Here is a 21,249-nt window from a genome sequence, read left to right as displayed (position 1 = left end):
AGGAGCGGCGGGGGCCGCCATTTTGTCTGTCGGCGGCTGGAGGCCGGACGGCGCCGCGGGGCCGCGTTTCCGGGTGCGGCGGGAGGAGGCCGCGGGCGGCCGGTGAGCGCGGGGGGGGGGGCCGCAGCCTGCGGGGCCTCGGGGGTGAACGTGAGGGGGGTGCTGGGGCTGCGCGGGGCCGGCGGGGCGAGGGTCCGGGCCCGCAGACACGATCGCACCGGGGCCCGGGGCGGTTCCTACCGGTGGGAGCGGCTGCGCTGGAGCGGTGATGGCGGAGGGGGGGCTCTGAGGGGATTCCCCCCTCCCCGGTCCCGCTGCTCCCGGTTCCCCCCTTCTCTCCGCACCAGCAGGGCTCCGGCTCTGCGCGCCTCCCGGGTGTCCGGTTGTGCTTTCCTGAGCCGGGGGGACGCGGTGCCCCCGGGGTCAGGGACCCAGCACCGGGGTCCGCGATCCGATCCGGTCCCTCCTCTCGTCCTGAGCAAAGCCGAGCGTGGAGCCCCGCATGGGCCGGCAGCGGGTGCCACGGTGGAGGCAGGCGCAGGGCGCTGCTGCGGGTAAACACGGCCGCGACCTCCCGGCGCTCCCCACCCGCGGAACCAGCGCTGCAGCCGAGGCGGGCGCAGCGCCACTGCCCTCGGGACCGCGTTCCTGCTGCGGGTTCGCTTCGGAGCCCCCCAGAGCGCTGGTTGTAAGCAAAGGAAATGAGGAGCTGGTTGTTTGCCGGGCGTCCTTTGGGATGGAGGCACAGCTGTGGCTTTCCCCCTGCAAAGACTCAGCAGAATTGATGCTGCTCAGCCCTGTCTGAGTGCACAGTTGCAGAGCTGGCTCCTGCCCATCCCAGCTCCCTGTTTGTGGGGTTCCCTGTGTGCCGCGATGCACTCGGTTGGGATGTGGATGGGTCCAGGCTGTGGGGGACACGTACTGCACAGGGCTGAGCCCAGCAGAGGGGTTGTATCCATGTGCCTGGATAAGTGGTCCCTCCTCGGGGTCTGGTGATGCTGGTTTTGGGGTTTGCCCCATCACAGCGAGCCCAGACCCGAGGGAGACCAGGGTTGGTTTGGGGCACTCTCGACCCACTTATTTAACAAGCACTGCTCAGAGACTGATTTTTGGGGGGGTTAACCTCGAATCCCCATGGCTCTTAACCACGGCTCTGCTCCAGCTACCCGCTAGCTTGGTCCCCCTCTGACCTGCTTGCACTTGGGCAGCATTTGGGGTGGGATGCAGAGAGAGGAGATGCCGGCTGCCTCCTTGACCCTCAGCTGATGGATGTGCGGCTCTGAAGGCCTCATGACTGCCCTGCTCCGGGTTATCCCATCCCACCACCCGGGCGGAAAGTGGTGGTTGGGAAGGCAGCGAGGAGCCGGTGCAGCAGCGTCCTCAGGCCAGGTGGAGGCAGAGGTTTTGCATGGAAGTCATTGCCGCGGACCGCAGCCTGCGTGTGCTGTGCTGAGCCTTGGAGCGCTGCCGCCATCCCAAATCGGCCTCGGTTTACCTTTGGCAGACTTGGCCGCGGGCAGCATCCGCCCAGGTTGCTCCGGCCTGGCCTGATCCCCGGTGTGCAGCGGCTGCCAGAGGGGATCTGAGCTGAGCAGGCTTGGGCTCGGGGTGCCGATGAGGTAGGGATCCACCCGGCTCCGGCTCCGCCGTGCTCTGTGGGGCAAAGCTGCCCGATGAGCGTGTCCTCTGCTTCTCACAGCCTGGCTTCGCTCCTGCCTGTCTCAGCTTATCGGGTGCATCCTGTCCCTGAGGTGTTTCGGCACCGCTGAGCCTCCCTGGAGCCGTCCCGTCTCGCACCGCGCTCCCGGCTCTCCCGCCTGCAGCCACGCTTTGCTGCTGGAATGCAAAGGCAGAGCCTGTTTTCCCATGGCTGCTCCAGGGCCGGGAGCACAGACCCCTCTTTGTGCCGTGAGGGGTGAGGGAGGGCTTTGGCTTCATCCTGCCGCGAACAAACAGGAGCTAATGCCATCCAGAGCGTGTGGAGTGCCTGGACAGAGGAGACCAGTGCCACCTTTACCAGGGTCTGCTTGAGATAGCTTCTGCCACTAAAAGCAGGCCTGCGCCGTGTGAGGGTGCAAAGCTTTAGGCTGCTGTGGCTGCAAGGTGTTAGACCCTGTCCCCAGTGTCTCTGTGCACGGTGCCACGCTGCTGCTCTGCTCTTGCTGGGTGAGGTGAGGCATTGCCGGCCCCCCTGTGCCAGTGCCGAGGTGATGGGGCACGTTCCAGGTCAGGGCTCGCTTCCCGCTTTGCTTCCCTTTAAAGTGCTGTTGTCGAGGCGCCCTAGTCCTTGTCTGACCTACTTACTTACATCTGGCTGCTTGGAAGGGAGGCAGATTTGCTCTGCCAAAGAAGTAGCTTTGTGTTGGGAAGCAAAGGTGGGAGGAGGGAGCCGGCAGGGGAGGAAGTGCCCTCGTAGCGAGGGGCTGAGCGTGTTGGGTTTCTCCTGCTGCCTTTGCCAGGGCAGCCCTGGCAGGAGCACAGCTCCAGGGCCTGCTCCTTGCTCTGAGGTTGTGAACCTGAGTGAAGAATTAAAGTGTCTTTGCAGAGCTGAGCCGGCTCCTTCGTCACCGGCCCCGGGAGGAGGCTGCAGTGCTGGGAACCCAAACCTGCTGTGGGGTCTCCTGCAGCACAGAGGCCGTGGTGCTGGGGCTCGGGTGTTCTCTGCTTCCTTTGGCTCATCCCCCGCTCCCTTTCCTCTGGGGTCTCCCGCATGCAGTACCATAACTGCAGGGATCCGTGCTGCTCGGCAGGACTGGCTGCACCGGCCAGGGCAGAGGCAGCTCCGGAGGAGCCCTCAAAGAGAAAGGGGAGACACTGAGGGCAGGTGTGGAGGCTTGCAGGGACCTTCCCTTTCCCCTTTCCCAACGGGAGCAGGTTGGGGGGCTGTGGATGCAGCTCACAGCGTGGCTCCTGGGTAGTCTGGGCCAGGGGGGGCTGTGGGCATCGTGCTGGGATTCAGGGCAAGGTGATGGGCACCTTCCTGCGGGGCCGGTGGTGTTTTCCTCCCTTAAACCTGGGCTGGAGCCTGGTTCGGGGGCCCAGGGGTGCCGGTGACTTTGCCTGGAGTTGGGAGGGACACGGTTGCCTGCAAGGAGCCTGTCGCTGTGTCTGTGTCTGTCACACCCCGTTCCTGGGTCACATCTCGGAGCAATCCCTCCTGTCCCTCTGTACATCCGCAGCGTGGTCTTGGCACCCACTGCTCTGAAGAGCAGCTGGGAGAGGCTCCGAGAGCTCTGGGTCCCCTTGGTGCTTCCTTCGCGCTCTCCCACCTCCCACTGCTGCCGTGAGGAATGGTGGGGCCGGGCCCTCAGCACCTTCAGCAAGGCTCTGCTTGCTCTGAGCCCCATTTGTGAGGCTTCTGCAGCTGTAGGGTCTTGCACAAACACCAAGCACATCCATCTGCCCCAAAACAACACTTAAGTGCTGGGGATTCGATGGCAGCTTGTAAATGTTCTCTTTATGACTCCGGGTACAGACCTGCTTAGAGGAAAGATGCGTTTCTTTGGCTGGTTAAGTGTTTTAGAAGCAGTCAGTGATGGGTTTCTGAGTGGCTGCTTCCTTTCTGCGAGGCCTTTGTGGCTTTGGGGTGACTTTATCCTGCGGTGGGGACTGCGCCCTTCCAGCAGGCACCTCCCAGCAGCTTGCTCTCTGCCTCAGTTCCTTGCCCTGTGTATTCTGGACTAGGAACTGGTGCATCCCTGCTTGGCCTTTGCCTAGGAAAACCCTGGGAACACTTGGCTGGGTGCTGTGGAACAGCAGGAGACCTCCTGCCCGGCTCTGCTCGTCTCCTTCAGGGCTGCTTCCCGCAGCCGGGCACGGAGCAGCTCTTGCAAAAGAGGCAGCACAGGAGGGCGGTGAGGAGGCAGAGCTGCTGGCGTGGCAAAGGGGACCAGAGCTGGAGCTCTCTGTCCTCAGCCTCCCCCAAGGACACCTCAAGCAGAGGAAGAGGGAGGGAGCATCACAGATGCCTTGTAAGGGATGGGAGAGACCCCAATGGGGGTTCTGCAGGCTCCTGGCTGGGGCAGGGGGGACTAACCCAGCCCTGGGCACTGCTCTGCAGAGCGAAGGCTGCAAGGGCACAGTGAGGTCTCAGGGGTGTTTAAGCCGAGGGTTTGAACCCAGGCAGAGGCTGGTACAGGGGTTTAAGCTGGAGCCAGGCCTGCGGTACTTTAAAGGCACTGCTTTTCCGCTGGGGACAGCAACCTCCAGCATGTGTTAGTGGGTTTTCAACTGGTTTGTTCCTGGTTTTAACCAAGCTCCCTGTGTCGGGGCAGACCAAGGGGGCTGATTTGATAGCTCAGCCTTCAGCTCCGTGCCATCCACTTCACGTGCTTTATTTGGCTTTGTGCTGTCCCTGGCTCAGACCTGCTGCAGTAGTGACAGCATCAACTCGGGGGGGCAGGCTGGAGCTGGAGCCTGGCTGCTGCTCCCGTGTGAGGCTGCTGCTGCCATGGAGCATCTGGTGCTGCTTTCCAGATAACTTTGTGCGCTGTCAGGTTCCAGAGCTGTGGGTTTGCTCGGTGCCCTTGCTCTTCACTGCTAACGTGTCAGCCACTTTCAAAGGCTCTTGGAGGCGGCTGGAGCTTTTCTTTGCTTCCCATCCTGCTTGGAGCAGCCTGAAGCCACCAGTGTTTTTCTTGCTTCTCAAGGAGCTCCCAGCTCGGGTGGCTCCATCCAGCTCCGTTCCCTCTAAATGCACAGGGGATGCTGGAACCTGCGGTGAGGGGCAGTTGATAAGAAGTCATTTTAATCTGAGCTCTCCACTAACAGCACCAGGCTCAGGAGCTGCTTTCCATCCAGTGCATTGTTCTCGGCGAGGCGTGGGCCCTGCAGCACGTTATTCCCAGCCGTGGGTCGTCGGGAAGTCCGCGCGTCTCCCTCCGCTTCCTCCCGCTGGAACAATTGGAGATGTCCATCAGAGAGCAGTGGTTCAGAGCTGTTCCTGCCCGCTCCTTTCGGGTGCCACCCTCTCCCTCCCCAGTTTCCTTTCCCTTCTCGCCTGGCACATGGGATGGGGAGAGGCAGGGAAATCTCTGAGCTCTCCTGGGATGGGCTTTTCCTGCTCTTTGCTGCAGCCTAATGTCAAGCTGCAGTTCCTTGCTCCTGATCAAAGGTTTCCTCTACCAAGTGAACCGAGCTGAGCTGGGTAGAAAGCTGCTAAGGGCCAGCCCGACTCCGGGGTCCCATGGCTGGGCTGGGGAAGCCGTGGCTGTGGAATTGAGGCCGGAGGCATCCGGAACTGTTGTGTTGAGGGGGTTTGTTAAAAACGCATTGTCAGTGCCCGTGGGTCGTGAATAATTGAGAGTGAACGTCTGCGTCCCGCGGGGCTGCAGTGTGTCTGTGTGTCTGCACGCAGGGATGCACCAGCTCTTTGAGGCGCTCCAAATGGAGATGGCAGCTCGCTCTCTCAGCGCATGCTGATATGATTTGAAAAGCCTGAATGACCTCAAATCCTGCGCTGCTGTCTTTCAGGATAAATTATTTATGTCGCATCCTCGGTGCTGCCGGAGCCCCCGCTCCTCGGGAGCGGGCAGAAATGTCAGCCTTTGGAGGACAGGCTCTGAATGGGGAAGGGCAGCGCTCAGGGTAACTGAGGCTTGGGATGGGAAGAGGTGGAAGATAAAGGCACCCTGCGAGGCGGGAGGGAGGGAGGGTGTTTCAGAGGTCCAGCCTTGGAAGTCATCCCCAAACCGGTGCAGCTGCATTCTGCAGCCGACATCAGAGGGCTGGAAATTCCTCTTGATCTGCAGTTCAAAGCCGCTGCCTCCCTGAGGATGAAGCTTCATCTCGCCTTTGCAAATGCAGGCTCGCTGCGGCGTAGCTGTGAAATACAAATCTGCCACAGCACCCAAATCCCCCTGAAAGGCGAGGACACGGCGGCTGAAGGTCACTGCTGCCTGTTCTGCTACAACAGCAAAGCCCCCCGAGGGGTGAGCAGGAGCCGGGGCTGCTTTGCTTGCTGTGCTGGAGAAGACATTTCATCTCCCTTCAGCAAATGTGGACTTGAAAAATGTGCCGTGTAGTCTTGTCCCAGCCAGCTCTGGCTAATTCAGCTGGTTTATGGCAGAGGGGGGCTGCTGAATGGCACGCTCCTGGGGTTTAACAGTGGTTTGAAGGCAGGGTTGTCCGGGGAGGGCTGACTTGACACACTGCGGTGGTGGTGGGGAGGGTCCAGCGTGGCTGCTGAGCAGCAGCTTTCTGCAGGGTCACCTCGTTTCAGTGAACTCCCTGCGCTCCAAAGCAAGAGCTCTTCACGCGTTCTCTTCCCTCGGGTTCCTCACAGCTTCCTTGGGTTTGTGCTTTCATTTTCCAGGGGAAGCCGAGGTGCGAACCTGCCCCTCCTGCCTTACCCCAGGCTGCGCTCTGCTGTGCTCTGATCTCACAGGGGTCTCTCCTGCCCCGATTCAGGTCTTTCAAAGCACTTTCCCTGCGAGCACAGGGAGCTCTCAGAGGCTCAGCTCTGGCTCGGTGAAAGGATCCCTGGTAACGAAGAACAAAGGAGGAGGCACGCGGAGAAGGCGGCTGTCAGAGCAGCATTGTTTCAAAGGGCATGGTTTCCGTCAGGCATACACCAGCCATGAAGGGGTGGTGAGCAGCGCTGGGAGAGCTCCGCTTGGTGTTGTGTTCCTGGAGGATTTAGCTGTGTCTCCCTAATCTTTATCAGCTGTGGCTGTCTTCATGGACACTCAAGGTTTAGGCTTTATTTCAAAGGCACTCTGGCCTTCCCACCCAGAGGGCTCGGCGTTTCTCATGGTATGAAATAATCAGCAGCCACCATGTGCTGAGTCCGGTGCCTCTTGAGTTGGGTTTTTCAACGTGACCTTTGCTGTTAATCCACAACCTGAACGGGGCCGTGTGCTGAAACGAAATGACCCCTTTCTCAGGAATTCAGTATCTCCTCAAGCTGCTTGAGCTTCAATTCTTCTTTCCTCTCCTCTCGCTCTTCTAGGTCACAGCCTTTATCTGAGTGCGGGTTTCGGTGCAGCGCTGGTTTTGAAGGGCATGGTAGATATGGGGAGGTAATGACTCATGGTTTCTTTGTAGAAATACCCCTCTCCTCGCCGGCTCTGCTTACAGGAGTAATGTCACGTTGGGATTGTCCCCTGACGCAGGGCTTACGTGGGGGGACCCGAGCAGCGCGCTTCCCTTGCAGCCATGACTTGTGTTCTGGCACTGACTTCCCGCTGTCCGCCTGCCTGTGTCCCTGTCACAGGAGTATTAACGGAGCTCCGGTGACCCCAGGTGCCATTGAGGTGCAGAGCCGGGTGGGAAACGTCACCCTGTGAGTAACCAGCGGGAGCGTAACGGGTTGGTGATGAGGAGGAGGTGTTTCTGTTCCCGTGGGTCGGGCGCGGAGGTGACAACCGGCAGGGCTGGCACCAATCCTGTGCTGGCTCAGGCCTGTGACACATGAGACCCAGGCAGGAGTCTCATTACCTGGCACGTTTCTCAGCTCGATCTCTGATAATTACCTCCTGCTGTTGGAGTTCCAAAGAGGCCGGGGCTCTCCTGCCCATCCTGTGCCCCCGCCGTCACGCTCTGCCCTGGCAGCCTCTAGCGCTGTCCCGGCCCTTCCATCCTGCTGCGGGGTGGGAAGCAGCACGGGGGAAAAGCATTCCTGTTGCAACACGTCCCGGCAGTGCCAGACGAGCACGTTCTGAGCCGTCTCTGCTCTTGCTCTGGTGGGAAAGGTGCAGGCTGAATGGGTTTGCCAGGCTTCGTTCCAGTCTGAGGAGCGTCCCGGCTTGGTGGGGCTGAAGGAGGAGTTGATGGAGGTGTGCGAGGCTTCAAGCTCGGTCTGGAGCAAAGTTGCACGGCACGTGTCGGGGGGTGGTGTGTTTCCAAGAGGCAGGAATGAGCTGGCTTCCCTGGTGAGGTGGACAAGGACTTACTGAGTCATGGCAGGTTCATTCCCAGCTCTGCGGAGGTGTGGCTGGTGCCATCAGAGAACACCAGATCTCAGGTGACTTAGGCAAGGCCGGGAGATAGAGGGAGGAACGTCTTCCCAGTGACGGTGTCTGCACTAGGGGAGCTTCTCACTTGGAAGAAGAGCTGCTTTTAATTAAAAGGCAGTTGAAGTTATTTCTCCTCCTGAACCGCAGAGAGCTGCTGGTTCACTCCAGGGCAGCCGCTGGCACCGCAGCAATGCTGCTGCTCCCCTTCTCCTGTTCTCACACCTCTGCCGTGCCAGGGAGTGGGAATGTCTGACACGTGAGGATGGACCGGCTCTTCCTCTGGCCTCCATGTGCCGTGGCTTCAATAAACTGTAGTTTCTCTGGTAGAAGGTGAGTCTCAGGAGGGTTTTTAATACCTGATAGAAACCATTTAGAGGTTGTGGGCACCTTGGTTTTGGTGCCTGGGTCATAAAGAAGCTTTCACTGTCATGGTGGATGTGTCTGTCGCGTGCCCTGGAGGTCATGGATTGGAAGTTGGAAGCCTCAGGTGTGAAACTTCCCTGTTCTCACCTCATGCTGGTATTGTCTTCCACTTCAGTGGTTAGGGAGCACGTTTTCCTATGGGAAGGACATCGTTGGTACAGAAAGGGGCATTTATCCCCTGCCTCTCAGTCTGCCCCGAGCACCTGAAACTCCTGGAGTGCCGAGTGAGGCCTCCAGTCACCACATTCCTATTCCCTGAGCCGGTGCTGCTGGGACAGTGCTACCTGTGCGCTGCTGTCAGAGGCACGAGCTTGCCAGGGGCCCATCCTGTGATCTCCGGGTGATTCAGGCTCTTCCTGTCCCTGCTTCCTCCGTGCTCAGTCTCCGGTGCTGATGGGAGCAGCCGGGCTCTGCGGAGCCCCACTGGTGAAGCACTGTGCGGCCTGGGATCCGTCCTGGGTGAGCCATGGCGTGGGACAGGGTGGTTTTGGCCTTGTGATGAGATGGATTGAAATGTAATCAGATTGGTGTAAGGAGAGGTGGTTTCCTTGCCTGCTCGGGCAGCTTCGAGGCGTGCTTCAGAGCTGTGTAAATGGAGCGGGCGCAGGCAGCCTTTGGGGTGTTGGGTGATCCGGTGGCAGGTTTAGTGGTGTTGGTGGCTGCCGGGGACGTGTGCCAGGGCTGGCCACGGTGCCTGCTGACAGCAGAGGCTTTGGGCTCCTTTCACACTTCCATGTGAGCAACCTCTGGCTGCAGATGAAGGAGCTGGAGTCATGGTGCAGGATTAGCTCAGCCGGGTTCTCTCTGCTGAGCAAGGCGGTCGTGTGGGAAATGTGCGGGGTTTTAGCTCAGGCTCTGTGCTGGGATGGGGGCCCTGCTCATATGGGGCAGGGGATGGTGCTGGCTCCCACCTCTGCTGCTCCAGGGTGTTGGGAGAGAGCAGCCCCAGGCTCTGCCCCGCAGGAGCTCCAGCACAGGGCAGGAGCACACTGGCCTGGGGCCATGTTTCTCTGCTCGCTGGCTTTCCCTTCCAGTCCCTGACCGCTTCCTCCTTTCCCACAGGCATGAGTGACCAGGCTTGTCCCCACCTCTGAGCCGCCGGAGCCGCCGGAGCGGGGCCAGGATGCCGATCCCGCCGCCGCCGCCGCCCGGGCCCCCGCCGCCTCCCACCTTCAGCCAGGTAAGAGCTGCTCCTGCTGCCAGTGACCTGGGCCCTCATCTCCACATGGTGCTGCTTGCCAGGGCCCTTTGAGCTGTCTCTGGACCTCCCCACGTCCAGCCTGTGAGAGCTTCAGGTGGTCCATGGGCTGTGCCTCAGTTCCCCTTCAGCAGAGTCTGTACGTGGAGGGGGCTGCATGTGGCTGTTGTTTGCATTAGTGTCTTCTGCTCCTTGGTGGCTCAATGGGGAGAGCTGGGGGTCTTCCACGTGGCTGTGGCTGAGCTGTGCTTTGGGTCTAGGTAGGATGGGGTCTCAGCCTTGTCCCATAGAAGAGCAGCATAACCTGGGGCAGCCCTATTGCTCTGTGTGGAGAAGGATGTTTGCTGGCAGGGGCTGGGGAGGAGAAGTGGGGAGGTGGAGTGGGGCTGTGCCTGCTCTGTGGGTCGGGGTGTGCGTGCGCACAGGCGAGCTGCTCAGCTGCTGCTTGTCTGCAGGCGAACACAGAGCCACCGAAACTGAGCCGAGAGGAGCAGCGGGGCCGCGGGGCCCTCCTGCAGGACATCTGCAAAGGGACCAAGCTAAAGAAGGTGACACAAATCAATGACCGGAGCGCACCGATCCTGGAGAGTGAGTCCTGTCCCCGGGGGGCTCTCAGCCCTGCGCCGGGTGCTGCTGTGTCCTTCAGGACAGCTTCTGAGCTCTCACCCATCTGGTTTCCAGTGCCTTCATGTTGCTGGAGGAGCTAATACCAGGCTTAACCTCTCTGCCTCTCTCCTTTCAGAGCCTAAAGGCAGTGCTGGTGGTGGCTGCAGCTACAGCTCTAGCTCAGCTGCGATCCAGCCAAAGGGCGGCCTCTTCCAAGGCGGCGTTCCCAAGCTGAGACCCGTGGGAGCAAAGGACAGCTCAGGTAATGGCCTCCTGCTTGTGGTTTGTGTGTGGTTCCCTGCGGAGGTCCCGGAGCAGGAGGGGGTTGAGGATTTTGCTGTACTTCCCTGGGGATTTCAGCTGTTTAGCGGCAAATCAACACCCCACGAGTGGCCGCGGGCAAGCTGCACACTCCGTGCCATGGGGACCCACAACACAAACCTCCTTGGAGGGCCCTGGTGTTGTGTGTGCTGCACAGCGTTTTCTCTCTGCTGTTGTCTGTGGCAGCCTGCCTCCCAGCAAGGCAGAGAGCGCAGAGCAGTGGTGAGAGAGGAGCCGTGTGTGGCTGAGCACGGTGCCAGCTCCCTGCCTGTGCCAGACAGCGTTCCGCACAGGCACGCTGCCCCGCAGCGCCTCACATCGCCACTCCCTCCCTCCCTCTGCTCTCCTTCCCCACAGACAGCTCGGGTAAGCAAACCCTGCAAGTCCCCGGCTCCAGAGCAGCTGCCCCCAGGCCCCCGGTGCCGGCCAGCAACACCCGACCTCAAGATGATGCCGACAACAGCCGGGGCTCGCCGCCGGAGCTGCCGCGCACACAGAGGCCGTCGCTGCCGGACCTGTCCCGGCCCAACGCTGCCGGCAGCACCGGCATGAAGCACAGCTCGTCCGCCCCCCCGCCCCCCCCGCCGGGCCGCCGTGCTACCGCCCCCCCGGCTCCCCCCCCAGCGCACAGCGCCAAGGTCTCGCCCTACAACCGGGAGAAGCCGCTGCCGCCCACCCCAGGACAGCGCCTGCCCGCCAGCAGGGACGGGCCCCCGGCCCCACCGCCCATCAAACCCCCCCCCTCCCCAGTCAGCATCCGGACTGGGGCAGGGGCTCAGGGCCAGTCCCTCGCCCCCCCGCCACCCCCTTATCGACAGCCCCCCAGTGTCCCCAATGGCCCTTCCAGCCCCATCAACGAATCCGCCCCGGAGCTGCCGCAGAGACACAACTCCTTGCACAGGAAGGCGCCGGGCCCTTTGCGGGGTCTGGCACCGCTGCCACCCGCTTCAGCCTCCCCATCTCTCCAGAGCAGTCGCCCCCCTCCACCAGCCAGAGACCCCCCCAGCCGGGGAGCAGGTAAGAGCCATTTGCTGTGCTGGACCAGGCTCCTTTGGTGCCTGGGAGCAGCCATGGTGGGTCCTGCCCATGGGGTGTTTGGTGGCTGGTAGGAGATGCTGGGGGAAGAGCGAGCTCCAGGGTGCAGTGAGGCTTCTCCTCGGTGTAGGGGTTGAGCCAGGGGCAGTAGCTTCACTGTCCCATTTAATCCATGTCCCTGGTCCTGTCCTGTTTATCCAGCTCCTTTGAGGCCTGATGCTGGTGGTGGGTTGTGGCTGTGCAGCTCCTGCCTGTGAGACTGGTGCGTCCTCCTGGGGTGGGAGGTGAGGACACGGTGGAGCCAGAGCCGTGTACGTTGTGGCTGCTCCCCTGAGCTTCCTGAATGTCACTGGCTTGGTGACAGAAAGCTGTGGCAGAGCAGGGAGAAGCCCTTCCCATGGTGGTGCAGCTGGACACTGCCCTGCGGCCCCTGGGAACTGTCCTGGGTTCTCCGGGGCTGGGAGCAGCGATGGCTTCATCCCGGTGCCCCCCCCGTGCGCTCCTGGGCTCCGGGTCCAGACCGCAGCTCCCGCCTGGTCCCCTGCCAAAGCCACTCTGTCCTTCCGGCCCTGCCAGAATCCCTCCTCTGAGCTACAGCTGGGGATCTGCTCCCTCAGCCTGGCTGTAATTAGCCTAATGAGGGGCATGAGCTGCCACTGCATCCGGGGGAGGCTGGGCAGGAGCAAGAGGTGGGTCAGAGGGGCTGTGGGTGCTGTCACCACCTCGGTGGCAGTGGGGATGTGGTTTCCCAGCCCTGGCAGGCAGCATCTTGCCTTCACATGGAGTTGCCCTCAAACCCTTGTGTGTGCGGGCTCCTTGGATCCCCTCTGTGCAGAGGCCAGGCTGGGAGTGTGCAGGGGCTGGAGCAGCTGAGCCGAGGGGCACAGGCTGACTGCAGGAATGTAGATGTGAGCAAGCAGGAAATCTCCTCTGGGAGCATGTGGGAGCATCCCTGGCCGGCTGTGCTGGCCGCTGGCGTGGTCTGGCTCAGCAGCCGGCCTGGAAAGCTTCCTTGGAGGATGTCCTTGGCCCTGCTGCCGGAGGGGAGGGTTTGCCCTGGGGATGCCGAGCCTTGGCAGGCTGCGGTGGCCGCGCCGGCGCTGACCCAGCTCTCATTGCAGCTCCACCGCCCCCTCCGCCGCTGCTGCGCAATGGGGGCCGTGATGCCCCCCCCCCTCCGCCCCCCTACAGACTGCACGGCTCCACCGAGCCCCCCAGCCGGGGGAAGCCACCGCCGCCCCCCACGAGGACACCGGCCGGGCCCCCCCCGCCGCCGCCACCGGTGCGCAACGGGCACCGGGACTCCATCGCCACCGTCAGAGCGTTCCTGGGTGAGTGGGACCCCGGCGGGGCTGAGCTGGGGCGGGGGGGAACCCTTTGGTGCCCATCTGGATCTGCCCGCCCTGACCTGCTCCTTGTTCCTCCTTCTCTGCAGATGACTTTGAATCCAAGTATTCCTTTCATCCCGTTGAAGACTTCCCAGCCCCAGAAGAATATAAATACTTCCAGAGAATCTACCCCAGCAAAACGAACAGAGGTAAGGGAGGAGGAGGAGGAGGAGGTGTCCCACAGTCCCTGGCTCCCCTCCCGCATGCTCCACGATGGCAGGAGGCGACAGCAGAGCACCTATGGCCAACGCTGTCCTCTTTGTCCCTGCTCAGGGTGGATCATGCAGGGACTGGTATGAGCCCCTCTGAGCCCCAGGCTCCTGATCCGTGTCCCCTGTGCCCTGGGACCTGAGTCCCAAAGGCAGCCTGCACAGAGAAATGCTGCAGGGCTCAATCCTGCCTGTGCTGAGCACCTTTGGTGCTGGAGTGGTTCCAGAAGGAGCCCAGCAGCTGGTCCTGCTGCTAAACCGGTGTTGGGCAGGGATTTGGGGGTGAAGGACCCCCCATTTTGCACCCCAGAATGGGCCCAGCGCTGCCAGCACAGCGCAGAGTGCCCTTGGTGCGCCTCTGCTGCACGTCAGCCCTGCGGATCCCGCAGGAGACTCCGGGGAGAATGGGATGCTCGTCTATTTTTAGAGCAATGAATGTTTAATGGTGATTTGAAGAGCCTGGAGCTCTCCGTGCGTGCTGCAGCGGCTGGTGCCAGGCGCAAATCCCAGCCTCTGGATCTCCGCATGGATTGGGGAGGGAGGGGAGGAGGAGGCAGCTGATGTGGGGATGTGGAGGAGGGAATGTAGGTGGCCTGGATCCTGTTCTGGGAGCACCAGGATGGAGACCCTGACCCAGGGCTGGCACATGGAGAGGTGGCACACGGGAATAATGCAGATTGCATGGTGCAGGCTGTAGTTTCATTGAGCTTTTCTTGTCCTTCAGCTACACGTGGGGCCCCCCCTCTGCCCCCCATCCCCAGGTGAAAGCGGGCTGCACACACGGATTGATCCTGAGCAGACACATGGAGACCTCCTTCCCCTTCCTCCGCCGGACCCTCCCTACCTCCCTGCATGAGAAACTCCCAGCGTCTTTGGTTCTCCCAGGACGAGCAGCTTCCCCCAGCCCAGCTCCCTCCATCCTCATCTATGCATCTCCCCCGGGACAAATGGGACCTTTCCTCCTCCCTCGTCGCAGATCCCGGGTCCCTGGTATCCCGCTGCAGCTCGGGAGCCAGACACAAGGACTTGGGGCAGAGCTGTCGGGACCAGGGGTATCTCAGTGCCCGATTCCCTGGGGCAGAGCAAGGGCTTGGAGAGGAGCTGGGATAGGGCAGGAGCTGGATGTGCTGCGGGATCACCGACAGAGCGAGGGGCAGCCGGGATGTTGGGATGGAGCTTCCTTATCCCGGCACAGCCGATTGCTGTTTTGCACAGGAGCCAGTGGAGGAGCAGGGGGTGAGTGGGAACCCCCCTTCCTGCTCTCCCCCACCCAGAACCCCTTCCCACAGCGCTGGGGTCGGATGGGATGAGGAGGCACCCGGCTTTTAACGCTGAATTCCCGAACTGGAGCATTTTAACGGGAAAACACTAATTATCCATGGAGCAAACTGGGGCTGCTGTTACTTGGGGGGGTGGTATTTGTTCTCTTAGGTGGCGGGGGGACCCGTGCCGGGGGGGGGTGCTCCGGCTGACGTTTTGCCTTACCCCTGTCCCTGCTGTTGGTACTGGGCTGGTTTCTCTGGCATTCCTCACCATGCTGGGGGGGGCTGGATATTAACTGTAGTTACTGATCTCTTTTGTACTACCAGAGGCGGGGGGGGGCCGTTGCGGGTGTACTAACCCCTCCCCTCTAACTGTCCTGTGCTTCCTTTGGGGTTTGTATGGAGGTGGAGCGAGGCGGGGTGAGGGGCTGCGCTGGAGGACGAGCCCCCCTCCGCCCCCGTAAATAAGGTTTCAATACAAAGGTTCTCCCCCAGCGCTGGCAGACCCCCCCAGCGGGGGCTGGATTAAGAGGGGACAGAATTAACCCCGAGGAGCTGGAAATGGCATTTAAATAAAAGTAATAAAGAAATGTGGCTGCTCGGGAGCACTGCGGGGGGGGGGGGGGGGGGGGGGCAGGGTCCTCAGGGCCCCCTCCACTCTTTGGGGTTGGGGAACAGGGATGTGGTGCTAGGAATGGTGGAACCGCTGGGACTATCGGGAAGGCAGGATTGGGTCAGTGAGAGCGCAGGGAAGCAGGACTGGGAGCACTGGAACCCCTGGGAAGCAGGACTGGGGATGCTGGAGCGACTGGGAAGGCGGGACTGGGAGCACTGGAACCCCTGGGAAGCAGGACGGGGGACACTCGCGGTCAGTTCGGCGGGCGCTGGGACCCAGCCCCAGCAGACTACACCTCCCAGCATGCTTCGCGCGCCGAGCACTACCCCGCCCGCCAGGCCTCGGGCTCCCCCTCCCATTGGCTTCTCGGTGGCCACTCCCCCTCCGGGAGCGGCGCGGGGGGCGCTGAGCTTTGCGATTGGTCTCGGAGGTGGGGGCCGCAGCCAATGGAGAAGGAGGGGGCGGGGCCAGGTTGGCCTGGTGGCGGGAAGCTTGGAGCTGAGGCTGAGTTGGCGCCAGGAGGTTGGTACCGGTAGCGGGGGGACCGGGACCGGGGTCTGAGCCGTGGGGCTGGGCTGGGAGATCCGGGGGGCACAGGGGGGCTGTGGGACTCCCCACCGGACTGGGGCCCTTCTCCTTCCCTCCGCTGCCCCCCTGTGTGACCGCTGTCCCCGCTCCCCCCGCAGACCCGCGCCATGGCCAGCACCCGCAGCGCGCAGCACCAGAGCACCATCGGCTTCCCCCGCAGGAGGAGCGCCCGCCTCGTCGCCACCCCCCCGGCCAAGAGCGGCTCCGGTCCCCCCGTCCTGAGGCTCTCCCCCGGGCCGGCGCATCCCGGCCCGGACACAAGCTCGGCCCGGACGGAAGCGCTGCCTCTGAGCCCCCGCAAGCGCCTGGGTGAGGGTTGGGGGAGGGGGGTTCATCCGCTTCCTGGGCTGCTGTGGGATCGGGCCATGGGGCAGGCGGGTGGCCCCGGCTCTGCCCTGTCCCTTGTGCAGCCGCGGCCGTGGCCTCCGCTGGTTTCAGGAGGAAACGCTGCTTCCGGGAGGCTGGGAAGGGCTGAAGCACGAAGCTTCCCCCCCATGGAGGGCGGCCCCGTGTCACCAATGGCCTCTTGCTCAGGCCCATGTGCTCACCCCCTCTATTGACCCATCGCAGGTGATGACAACCTCTGCAACGTGCCCCGCGCCCTGCCCTGCTCCCCAGCCAAGCGCAGCAAGGAGAACCAGGGCCGCCGCTTGCTCTTCGGGGACCCCCCGGCCTCCCCCGAGAAGCCCAACAGCCCAGGACCGTGCCCATGGCGCGGGGGGCAGGAGACCCCCCGGAGCTCGGGGCCAGCCCGCGCCCGGCTCTTCCGGCAGGAAGGTGAGCGGGATCAGGGAGCGGGATGGGGTCAGGGTCCCGGCAGCACCACGTTACCCCCCCCCCCCCCGAATTCTCCCTATTGCTGGCACAGGCACCAGTTACCAGCAGGCAAAGCGGGTGCTGCATTCGGCTGTGCCCGACCGCCTCCACGCCAGGGAGAGGGAGATGGGCATCATCCGGCAGTTCCTGCGGGATCACGTCTGCGGCCGCAGGCCCGGCAGCCTCTACATCTCCGGAGCCCCCGGCACAGGGAAAACGGCCTGTTTGAGCCGTGTCCTGCTCGACTGCAAGGTGCAGGGGGTGCGGCAGCAGATGAGGGGTGGGATGAGCTCCCCTAGGGGTGCTGGTGGAGCAGGTTGGCAGGGAAGCACCGCTATGGGTGAGGGGAGGGGGCAGCGGGTTGTGGCTGGTGTTAACGCTCCCATTCCCGGCAGGATGAGCTCGCTGGGAGCAAAACCATCGTCCTGAACTGCATGTCCCTGCGCAGCCCCTCCTGCGTCTTCCCCTCCCTGGCGCAGCCCCTGGGTCTGCCCGCAGCCACCGGCCGGGAGGGTCTGCGGAGCCTGGAGAAGCGCCTGACAGCCCCAGGGCCCATGGTGTGAGTTCCTGCATGAGGGTGGCGTTGGGATACCCCAAGGGTGGGGACCCCAGGGGCAGCTTTCCCTGCTCAGGAGGCTGTGAGCGGGGCAGAGCTGGGGCTCACGTGGGTTCCTCCTTCGCAGTTTGCTGGTGCTGGATGAGCTGGACCAGCTGGAGAGCAAGGGGCAGGATGTGCTCTACACCCTCTTCGAGTGGCCCCGGCTGCCCAGCTCCAGGCTTGTGCTTGTTGGTGAGTGCACAGCACCGTGATGCTGCCCGCCCTGGGGACCACCTGCCCTGGTTTGGGGCAGCTGAAGGGGATTTGCCTTTGCCACCCGCTCCCTCCTCACCTCACTGCGCTGTGCCCACAGGGATGGCCAATGCACTGGACCTGACGGATCGCAGCCTGGCCAGGCTCAGTGCCCACGGCAGCCCCCGGCTGCTGCACTTCGCCCCCTACACCAGGGAGCAGCTCACCAGCATCCTGCAGGAGCGGCTGGGGCAGGTGGGGACATGGGGCTGGACATATGGGGGGGGCTCACCCATGCAGGCAGCAGCGCTGATGGTACCTGCTGCTCTGGTAGGTGGCTGGTGACCCCGTGCTGGATGCTGCCGCGCTCCAGTTCTGCGCCCGAAAGGTCTCTGCGGTCTCCGGTGATGCTCGCAAGGCCCTGGATGTCTGCAGGTCAGTGCTGGACCCAAAACACAGCGGTGCCAGAGCTGGGGTGGCCCTTGTGAGCTCCGCACTGGGGGTGCCGGTGCTGGGTGCTCAGGGCTGTCTCTCCCCAGGCGCGCTGTGGAGATGGTGGAGCTGGAGGTGCGGAGCCAGACGCTGCTCAAGCCACTGCCTGGTGGTGAGTGGCTGCTGCTGGACACAGCGATGGAGCCAAAACCCGGGGGGGGGGGCACCTCAGTGGGGGTCTGGGGTCTCTTTTGGGGCTGCCACTCGCTCCCCCTGAGGGCCCTTCCCTGTCCCACAGGAGACTCCCCAGCACCCCCCATCCCCAAGCGCGTGGGGCTCCTGCACGTCTCCCGCGTGATCTCGGAGGTGTTCGGGGACCGGCTGGCACCGGGGGGCCGGGGGACCCCGGACTCCTTCCCCCTGCAGCAGAAGGTGCTGCTCTGCTCCCTGCTGCTGCTCACCCGGCACCTGCGCGCGCAGGAGGTGACGCTGGGGAAGGTGAGCGGCGGTGGTGGGACCCTGCCTGGGCTGGATGCGGGGAGCGGGTTTGTGTCCCTGGGGTCTCTGTTGGATGCAGCGGGCCATGGGTAACTCCTGCTCCGTCTGCTCCAGCTCCATGACACCTACAGCCAGGTCTGCCGGCGGCAGCAGCTCCCCGCTGTGGATCAGGCCGAGTGTCTGTCCCTTGTCACCCTCCTGGAGTCCCGCGGCATCCTCGAGATGAAGAAGGCCAAAGAGGCTCGGCTGGCCAAGGTACCGGGGGTCTGGCAGTGGGGCAGGGGTCCGGCAGTAAGGAAGTGGGGCAGGGGTCCGGCAGTGGGGCAGCGGGGCACTGACCATGTCTCATCTCTCGCCCAGGTCTCCCTGAAGCTGGATCAAGCAGCAGTGGAACACGCGCTGCAGGACGCGGTGCTGGTGGGCAGCATCCTGGCCCAGGGCCTGCAGTAGCCTCCCCGTGGCCATGGGTGGGATTCTGGTGCCGGTGTGGTTTGGCTGGGTCATGGCAGGAGCAGGGCAATGGCTCCTGGAGGCCTCAGTCCTCGTGTGCCCAGCCCTGCCCTCGGTCTGGGGTGATTTTATTACTATTATTAATGTTATTATCATTTCCGGGCCACGAGGGATCCCGGTGCTGCTCCCTGCTTTGAGCTACGGCCATGGTTGCTCCTGACCTCATTTGGAGCCTTCTGTGGCTCACAGCTACAGGAACATTGGTCCTTCAGAGCAGAGGGGGTGCGGGGATGGAGGTGGGGAACAACCGCGAGGCCCCCTCTATCTCCTGCTGTTAATAAAGTCACGTTCTGGTTCAGCGCTGGCTCCTGCTTCTGCGCCCCCCATTCCCCTCCTGCCCCTATGGCTGTGGGGCCCAGCCCTGTCCTCCCCCAGCCCCTTTCCTCCTGGGCTGCAGCCCCCCCCCAGCTCCTGGCCCCAGCTCCTCTGCTTGTGTTAAATAATAGACGCTTTGACCTAATTTTGCGGCTCCCCGGGCTGGGGGGGCCCCACACAGGGAGGGGATGGGGCTGCGTCAGTGTCCCACATCCAGCCCTCGCACCCCACCTCTGCCCATCCCAGCCAGCACCCCTCGCTGCCCCATGCTGCCGGGGGCCTGGGTACCCCCGATGTGCCTCAGTTTCCTTTGTCCCCATGGTGTGGCCCTGGGGTGTGCCAGGCCTGTCCTGGTGCTGTCCCCATGGGGTGCAGGATGCGGGGACATCAGCTGTGTCCCAGTGCCGCAGCGGAGCTTGGGGAGGCTGCGGGAGGCCAATATTGAACTGGGGGTCCTGGTGCAGCCCCCTTTTCCCACCCCCTGTCTGGGCACCGCCTGTCTCTGCTGTGCCAGGGGACACTGGGGATAGGGAGGCCCCGGGCACAGGGACTTGCAGCGTGGGGAGCAGTGAGGAAACCAAGGCAGTGCTGGGGGCAGGCGGTGGCCCCAGCCAGGCCCTGAGCACGGCTTAGCCCATTGCTGCCACAGGGCTATTTATAACAGAGCTGCTGGTGTCAGACTTGTGCGGCAGCACGGGGGGGGAAGCGGGTTCAGCCCAGGCTGTGTCCCTGGTCCCTCACCAGGCATCACACGTGGTGGACCCCGGCCCGGCCACCCATCCATGGGGCTGAGCTGGTACCAGCATCCCCGTGGGCAGAGCTGGGGCTGCCAGGGGGGTCCCTGCTCCTCCCATCCACAGCAGCCACATCCTGCCCTGTGCCCATGATGCAGCCCCATGGCACAGGATGGCACTGGCCGGAAGGAAGCGGCTGGCAGTGTGTGTGACCACAATGACGTGGTGGTGACACGAGTGGGCACCGCGGTGCCCCTGCTCCCCGCATTCCCCCTGTGCCCACCATGGTGCTGGGTGAGGTGGTGGCTGTACAGGCAGGGCATGGTGGGTACCAGACCCGCTGCCATGGTGAGGTTGGAGGGTGCTGATGCTGTCCGCAGGGTGCCCTGGGTGGGGACAAGGACAGCGGGGTGGCACGGGGACATGGCCCCATGGCGTGGGAACGCGGCTCCGGGGCCGTGCCAGCCCTGGCTCCGCTCTCTGCTGCAGTGCGTGAAAAATCAATAGCGCAGACGGATGGGTTGAGCTGCGCGGTGCCGGAGCCGCTCAGCACCGCTCAGTGAGGGGCCGGCAGCACCACGGTGAGACCTCTGCAGTGTGGGGGCACCTCTGCTTGCCTGGGACCCCCCGGCCCCACAGCAGCATGGGGATGCTGAGGGGTCAGCAGGGCCCCGTCCCCCTGAATCCAGCACATGTGTGCCCGTGTCCCCCTGCTCCCGCACACATGTGCTGTGCCCTCTGTGTGCGTGTCCGGCCACATGCGCCCAGCGGGGACCTGGTGTCCCCTCGGCGGTGTCCCCGGTGCCCCGGCCATCGCTGTCCTCCCTTGCACTCTCCTTACATAAGCAGCCACGTGTTGGGCATGGCCGCCTCCCGCTGCAGCGTCACCGCCGGCACCCAGATTCCATCTGACAGCCCCATTCCGCTCGGCTGCGCTCCTGTGGGCATCGGGGCCGGGGGTGTGGGGCAGGACCCCACATGACCCCACTGTGGTGGCACCGAGGGAGCGCTGCGGGGACACCGGGGATGCAGCCCTGTGCCCATGGCACCTCTTGTCTGTGTCCTGGCACCCATGTCCTGCTGGACCTCGGCACCCCGACGCCATGGGACAGGCTGGGGCTGGGAGCTGTGGGCAGACAGGATGCGGGCATTGGGGGGTTCAGCCCCACAATGGGGTGCTGCAGGGTCTCTGGTGCCCGGTGGGCCCTGGAGGGGGTGGCAGGGTGGCCTCTGCGCACATCTGGCAGTGATTTGGTGCATTCCTCTGGGCTGAGCACATGCCGGCGGCTGGGCCTCGCCGCAGCAGCAGCAGCACCATGCTGGGGAGGGGGCCGGTGGCCGTGCCGGGTTGTGGGTGCTCAGACTTCACTGCCCATACTGGGCCCGGGGATTCCACCTCACCTGTAGGGGGGAAACTGAGGCACAGGAGCGCTGCTCTGGGTGGCCCCAGGGACCCTGTGGGAGCCAGCCTGGGGCATGAGGCTGGGCCAGGGCTGCCTCAGGCTGCAGCTCTCCTTTATCTTTCTCTTTTCACACCAAAGTTGCCTTATTCC

At 63.4% G+C, this 21,249-nt stretch overlaps 2 protein-coding genes across 5 annotated transcripts; both read left to right on the top strand.

Moving 5' to 3' along the window:
• Positions 1 to 4: 4 nt before the first annotated feature.
• On the top strand, positions 5 to 14,565 carry WIPF2 (WAS/WASL interacting protein family member 2). The gene is made up of 8 exons (XM_080633732.1): positions 5 to 102; positions 9,441 to 9,558; positions 10,032 to 10,164; positions 10,319 to 10,444; positions 10,861 to 11,520; positions 12,660 to 12,869; positions 12,974 to 13,075; positions 13,860 to 14,565. The coding sequence occupies exons 2-8, from the start codon at positions 9,502 to 9,504 to the stop codon at positions 13,898 to 13,900; spliced, it is 1,329 nt and encodes a 442-aa protein (XP_080489858.1). The 5' UTR covers positions 5 to 102; positions 9,441 to 9,501; the 3' UTR covers positions 13,901 to 14,565.
• CDC6 (cell division cycle 6) lies at positions 14,236 to 18,945 on the top strand. 4 transcript variants are annotated; one of them, XM_080633731.1, is made up of 13 exons: positions 14,270 to 14,371; positions 14,893 to 14,975; positions 15,700 to 15,910; positions 16,172 to 16,378; positions 16,470 to 16,669; positions 16,813 to 16,976; positions 17,101 to 17,207; positions 17,329 to 17,462; positions 17,542 to 17,642; positions 17,747 to 17,811; positions 17,938 to 18,137; positions 18,269 to 18,392; positions 18,498 to 18,945. In XM_080633731.1, exons 3-13 carry the CDS (start codon positions 15,709 to 15,711, stop codon positions 18,782 to 18,784), a joined length of 1,791 nt encoding a protein of 596 aa, XP_080489857.1. In that variant the 5' UTR covers positions 14,270 to 14,371; positions 14,893 to 14,975; positions 15,700 to 15,708; the 3' UTR covers positions 18,785 to 18,945. The 4 variants fall into 4 exon arrangements, with proteins under 4 accessions (XP_080489856.1, XP_080489857.1, XP_080489854.1 ...); XM_080633730.1 differs by lacking the exon at positions 14,893 to 14,975 and having other exon boundaries at positions 14,236 to 14,371; XM_080633728.1 differs by lacking the exons at positions 14,270 to 14,371; positions 14,893 to 14,975 and adding an exon at positions 15,067 to 15,535.
• Positions 18,946 to 21,249: the final 2,304 nt, after the last annotated feature.

Source organism: Psittacula echo, assembly GCF_963264785.1.
Source record: "Psittacula echo genome assembly, chromosome: 23".
NCBI lineage: Eukaryota > Metazoa > Chordata > Aves > Psittaciformes > Psittacidae > Psittacula > Psittacula echo.
The sequence above is the reverse complement of the archived record's forward strand: the minus strand, read 5'-3'. Positions and strand labels throughout refer to the sequence as shown.

Coding starts and splice junctions, on each gene's coding strand:
- WIPF2 (XM_080633732.1), top strand. CDS start 9,502: ATGCCGATCCCGCCGCCGCCGCCGCCCGGGCCCCCGCCGCCTCCCACC. Junction 10,165..10,318: donor GAGCGCACCGATCCTGGAGA/GTGAGTCCTGTC, acceptor CTCTCCTTTCAG/AGCCTAAAGGCAGTGCTGGT. Junction 13,076..13,859: donor CCCCAGCAAAACGAACAGAG/GTAAGGGAGGAG, acceptor CTTGTCCTTCAG/CTACACGTGGGGCCCCCCCT.
- CDC6 (XM_080633728.1), top strand. CDS start 15,092: ATGGTGGAACCGCTGGGACTATCGGGAAGGCAGGATTGGGTCAGTGAG. Junction 15,911..16,171: donor GAGCCCCCGCAAGCGCCTGG/GTGAGGGTTGGG, acceptor GACCCATCGCAG/GTGATGACAACCTCTGCAAC. Junction 18,138..18,268: donor AGGAGGTGACGCTGGGGAAG/GTGAGCGGCGGT, acceptor TGACACCTACAG/CCAGGTCTGCCGGCGGCAGC.